Below are 5,501 nucleotides of genomic sequence, written 5' to 3' on the forward strand. Positions count from 1 at the left end.
TCCATCCCTCCATCCCTCCATCCCTCCACCCCTCCATCCCTCCATCCCTCCACCCTTCCACCCCTCCATCCCTCCACCCCTCCATCCCTTCACCCCTCCATCCCTCCATGCTGCCATCCCTCTGCCTCCCACCACAGTCCTGAACCAGCTGGAGGAGCTGCTGAGCGACATGAAGGCGGACGTGACCCGGCTGCCATCCATGCTGTCCCGCATCCCCCCGGTGGCCGCCCGGCTGCAGATGTCGGAGCGCAGCATCCTGAGCCGCCTGACCAACCGCGCCGGGGACCCCACCATCCAGCAGGTCAGGCTCGGCCTGTGTGCCCTGGCCCGAGCCCCCTGGCGTGCCCCTGGGTGGAGGCTGGGTGGGGGGCCTGAGACCACCTGTGAAGCTGAGTCCTTGCCTCCAGGGCGCTTTCGGCTCCTCCCAGATGTACAGCAACAGCTTTGGGCCCAACTTCCGGGGCCCTGGACCGGGAGGGATTGTCAACTACAACCAGATGCCCCTGGGGCCCTATGTGACCGGTAGGTGCCCGTCCGCTCCGGGCAGCATGCACACGGGTGCCCGCCGGGCCCGGCCTGCCTGCTGCTGCCGACGCCAGGCAAGCCCGGTCTCCTCTTTTTTTGACAGATATCTAGCCGTCCCCGAGACTTCCCTGTGTTGCAGCGCTCTTTTCCAGCTGAGGTGAGGGCTGCTGGGTGCTGCTCTTGATCCCCGCCACCCCACTGCTGGCAAGTCAGGCCTGGCCACAGTCAGCCCCGTCCCTGCACTTGACTCCCGTCCCTAAGTCCTGGAGCTTTTACTGCCTCCGGCGGCTTTGAGAGTCACCCACCTGCCTGGAGGCCCCCTACCTCGCCCCCTTGGCCCTGGGACCACCTTGTGGCCCACATGTCTGTCCACTGGGAGGCTGGGGTGGCAGGATATGAAGGGGCTGCGGACTTGGGTGAGCTCCTGTGTGTACACGTGTGTTCTCATTTGCACACGTGTTCCCAGCGCAAGTCAGAGACTGCTGCCCCTGCCTGGAGCCCTGTCCTGCCCCTGCTGTCCTGCTGGTGGCGGACATCACATCTTGTCTTACACCCTCACTCCCTGCCCAGGACCAGGAGGGTGGCTGAAGGTTTTATGGGGGTTGTTGGCCAAGAGAGGGGGCTTCTTTCTTTCTTTTTTTTTTTTTCTGAGACGGAGTCTTTGCTCTGTCGCCCAGGCTGGAGTGCAGTGGCCAGATCTCAGCTCACTACAAGCTCTGCCTCCTGGGTTCACGCCATTCTCCTGCCTCAGCTTCCCGAGTAGCTGGGACTACAGGCGCCTGCTACCACGCCTGGCTAATTTTTTTGTATTTTTAGTAGAGACGGGATTTCACCACGTTAGCCAGGATGGTCTCCATCTCCTGACCTTGTGATCTGCCCGTCTCGGCCTCCCAAAGTGTTGGGATTACAGGCGTGAGCCACCGCGCCCGGCGAGGGGGCTTATTTCATAGAGACTGCCAGTTCACTCTGGCCTTCTTCTCTGGGGCCACCAGCCTCCACCACATTGTCTGTCCCTGTGGGAACTGTGTCTTGCTGGTGGAGGCTCCAGAGGGGTTTCCTGGCTGGCTGCCCCTGCCCGCTGCTGCTTCCTGGGTGCTCTCGGAACTTTGGGTGTAGCTCATGGTCTGGCCCGGCAGCCTGTGGCTGGGAGGTCGTGGCTGGGGGTCCCGATCGTAGTTGACTGTGACAGGCGGAGAAGCAGCTGTAGGCTGTTGGGTACCACCCTCTTGCCCCCTATAACTGCCCAGCTGCTTAACCCACTGATTTGCCTTTTGCAGCCACGCCTGCCGGGCCACATGCCCGACCCCCACGGGAGAGAAAAGCTGCCGCCTTTTTAGGAGCCAGCGCCACCTTGGGACACGAAGGGAAACCGTGTAATGCCATCGCATGGAGGACGAGGCCCAGCCCGGCTGGGCCAGAGCCCAGAAGTGCCACCTCATCATAATTCAAGTGTTCTTCCATACAGCGTTGCCCCCACAACCACGCCGGACGTGCCCCTCGCCACCTTTTCCAGATGGCTTCTTAGAAGAGATTTTTCATTTATTTGTACGTCTTTTGCACTTTCCTATTGAAGACTTGAACGCGTTTGTCTTGATAAAAGTTGGATGACGTACGGAAGATTCGAACCTGCAGCACTGGCGTCTCTTTACCGATGGGTTCCAGACCCAAGGTAGCCCTGGCACTGCCCTGTGGACTCGGCCCAGCTGGGGAGGACATGGCGCCCGGTGCCCTGGGAGCCCTCAGCGTCCCCTGCCTGTCCTGTCTGCACCTGTGTGACTGCCCCTTCTGTTTCAGCCCCATGCCCGCTTGGAGCCTCCCAACACCAGACAGGCAGGTTTGGGGAGCCCCTGTCCAGCCCAATGGTGAGACCCTGGCTGACATTTCCCCTCCTTCCTACCAAGGCTGGAGGCCGCCAGGTGTTTGCTCTCTCCTTGCGGGGAGGAGGATCCTCTGCCAGCAGGTGTCTGTCCCCGGCCCAGCGTGTCTTGAAGGCCCTGAACTCTGTTACCAGTGGGGGGCCTGTGGCCCCGGCTCTTCATGGCAGGCAGAAGCGTGTGATCCCAGGGAGGGTGGGCTGGGGAGGGCCAGCGCTTGCCTCAGAGCCACTGCTGCGTTTGGGGTTTGCCTTTTGCCAGAGGTGTGGTTAAGGGCAGTGATAGCTGGCGCCCCAGCAAGGAGGGTCATGGGCCCTGAGCTGGCCCAGGAGACCCTGGCCCTGCCCTGTGCCCTGGGATGCCTGCCCCGCCCACCTCCAGAGGTGGAACCGGGCTGCCCCTGGGGGCCTGGACTTGTCCCATTCCCCCGTCCCTGGAAAGGCCCTTCCGGGGCCTTCCTGCCTGAGGCTGCACTCTTGGAGGGCATGGGGAGAGCTCTGCCTGAGGGGAACTGGACCCAGTGCCCTCTGCAGACTCCTCCCAGCCGCAGCACCAAGGGCTTGCTGCCTTGTTTCCTGCCAGGAGCGCTCTGGAGCCCCAAAGCCATCTTCCCACATGTGGGTTGTTGGAATCCCACCCACTGCCCTGGCCCCTGCCCCTCCAGGTTGGGGACAGAGATGGGGAGCAGGTCAGGCCCTCCCTAGGCCTGTCTGTGTCTGATCCTCCTCCCAGCCCCAGGTCCACCTGGAAGGCATTTCTGAGTCTTGAACGGAGACCTTCCCAGGGAAGGTGCCTTGGGTGCAGAATCCTGGGAGTGTTAGGAAAGGGCTCCGTGAAAAACCCAGCTGGGTCTGGGTGGAGGTGCCCACAGGGGCTGGGGCTCAGCTCCCTGGAGAGGGCCTGCCTGGGACTTAGTGGGCCAGGGCTGGGTCAGGATTCACCGGCTTGTGTTGCAGACACTGGAGTGATTGCCTGGCCCTCCCTCAGCCCCAGATGCCTCACTCATAATGAGGCTCTCTCTGAATCCCGGAGGGCGGGACCCACGAGCCCTTCATCTTGGCGCACTCCCACACTCCAGTCTGGATCCAGGTCTGGAAGGCCAGCCTGACCCTGACACTGCAGGTGGGCGTAGTGGGGAGCACCCTGGCGTGGAGATGACTGTCATGGGGCTCACGTGTGGTTTATCCACATACGTGTTGTGTGCTCTGCAGTGCCTCCCGGCAAAGGCTCCTGGCTCGGGTCACAGGCGAGGTGACCTGCCATAAGCTCGCTCCTGTGCCCTCATCCCCAACCAAGCAGTGGCCAGCACTGGGGTTGGCTCTCACTGGGAACAGTGCCCACCTTCCTTGGCCCACAGCAGATAGGTCCCGAGCAGCAGGACTGGAGGCCTGTGGCGGTCAGGGTAGGGGTCTGTGTCTCCACCCCAAGGGCTGATGGTCCCTCCCCTGGGAGCCGCTCCTTCCAGGCAGCCTTGCTGTGTCCCTTCCTCTCTGCCTCCCTCCCAGGCCTCGCCAGGGCTCCCTTCTCCTCTGCCTGGTTAGACTCGGGCACCCAGGAAAGCCTGGCCAGGGCTCCTTCGGGCCTGGGCCCCTTGCACTGCCTGGTCCAGAAGGGGTGGTGCTCTCTGTGGCCGGCCCCCTGGAGCCCGGGAGGGGTGGGCTGCTAGAGTCAGAGCGGGTTTGGGGCTGACTAGTTTGGGAGAGGAGAAAAGATCTGAGAGTGTCTTCTTGGTTGTCAGTCATCTCTGCCGGAAGTGGTGATGGTGGCTTCCGTGTGTTTGGCATCTTGTGGCTGGGTTTGGTTTTTGCTGCTGGTGGAATCAGGGTCCTCAGGCATGAGCATGAGCCCAAAGTGCCAGTCTGCGATTGGAGATTTCCAGCCACTTTATTTAAGCCAGTGCTGAGTAGGGCTTCTGCAGAGCCACATTGCAGCCAAGGTCTTGGAAGACATTGCCCCGTGGGCTCAGGTTACTCGGGGTGGAGTGAGCACGTCTCCGGGACCCTCACCAACATGCCTGAGGCAGAAGCAGCGTCCCCCCGTGAAAGCCACCTGCCGAAGCTCCTGTGTTTTCTGCAAACTTGGCTTCTCCCAGGGGCAGGCCTGACTTTCCCTGCCTCCTATGATTGAAATCCTCCTGCTTTCGGGGGGGCTGCCTTCCCAGAGTCCCCCGGGTGCTCCCCTGCCCAAGTCTGGAGCTGACCAAGCCTTGGCCCCGTGACACCTGCAGCCCTCACTCCTGTCATCCCAGGACACTTGAGGGCCCGAGGAGGTGGAGCGGAGAGTGGGCCCGGGGACGTGGGAGCCGGAAGCCAGGTGGAGCTGGTCAAGTGTTGGTCACTTGGAGCCTCCAGTGTGCATTGGGGTCCGTGGGCAGGGCACAGGGCATGGGTGCGGGCCGAGGCTGGCATGCCTCTCTGCCCTCAGCGTCTTGGTGACCTGGCCTCGGCCCCTCCCCAGGTCTCTCCTGTGCACAGCCCAGCCTGGGTCTCGGAAGCTGCTTCCTGGCCCGTTTTCTATGTCTGGAAGTTTACAGGTTGTGGTGCATCAGCCCAAACTCACTGGCATTGTTTTGTTTTGTTTTCTTTAATTTTCAGATTTTTTTTAACAAAGTATTTTTTTAGGTGCGATAACCCAGAAAGGGCCCGTTGGGTGTGTGTGTGTGTCCTGAGCTCCTCAAGCAGAGACTGGAGCCCAAGCACCCTTGGAGAGGAAGGGACGGTCCCACTGGCCCGTGCGGTCTGAGTTCAAGGGTGTGGAGGGAGCAGACTCCACCGGCCCAGGCCCAGCTAAGAGGGGGCTGATCCCTTTCCCCAGGCACAGCCCCCGGCTGGCAAAGGGAGGGTCCTGGACTGGGTGCAGGGCGTGCCAGGAGTCCCGGCCAGGGTGGCGGGGGTGGGTGGAGCTTTGGAAGCCAGGCTCTCCTGTGAACCGTGGCTTGTCTGGTCTTCGCCCACGGGAGGCTGGACAGAGGCTGTAGCCAACACAATCACCTTTTCTTTGTACTCTGTGTGTATGTTTTGGTTTTCTGTGTTTTAATAAATCCTTTGGGAAAGGATTTAATCAGAGGTTTTTTTTTTTTTTAAGATTCAAGATTTAGAATGG

The 5,501-nt window shown here is 61.3% G+C and overlaps 1 protein-coding gene across 1 annotated transcript in view; it reads left to right on the top strand.

Moving 5' to 3' along the window:
- CHD5 (chromodomain helicase DNA binding protein 5) overlaps positions 1-5,459 on the top strand; it is a 66,860-nt gene extending 61,401 nt beyond the window's left edge. The window contains exons 39-42 of the mRNA XM_011938314.1: positions 138-301; positions 408-522; positions 629-682; positions 1,803-5,459. Coding sequence (XP_011793704.1) covers positions 138-301; positions 408-522; positions 629-636 — 287 coding nt within the window. The 3' untranslated portion in view covers positions 637-682; positions 1,803-5,459. The remainder of the gene's footprint in view (positions 1-137; positions 302-407; positions 523-628; positions 683-1,802) is intronic.
- The last annotated feature ends 42 nt before the right edge of the window (positions 5,460-5,501 follow it).

The sequence above is a fragment of the Colobus angolensis genome, unplaced genomic scaffold (assembly GCF_000951035.1).
Source record: "Colobus angolensis palliatus isolate OR3802 unplaced genomic scaffold, Cang.pa_1.0 Scaffold170, whole genome shotgun sequence".
Taxonomy (NCBI): Eukaryota; Metazoa; Chordata; class Mammalia; order Primates; family Cercopithecidae; genus Colobus; species Colobus angolensis.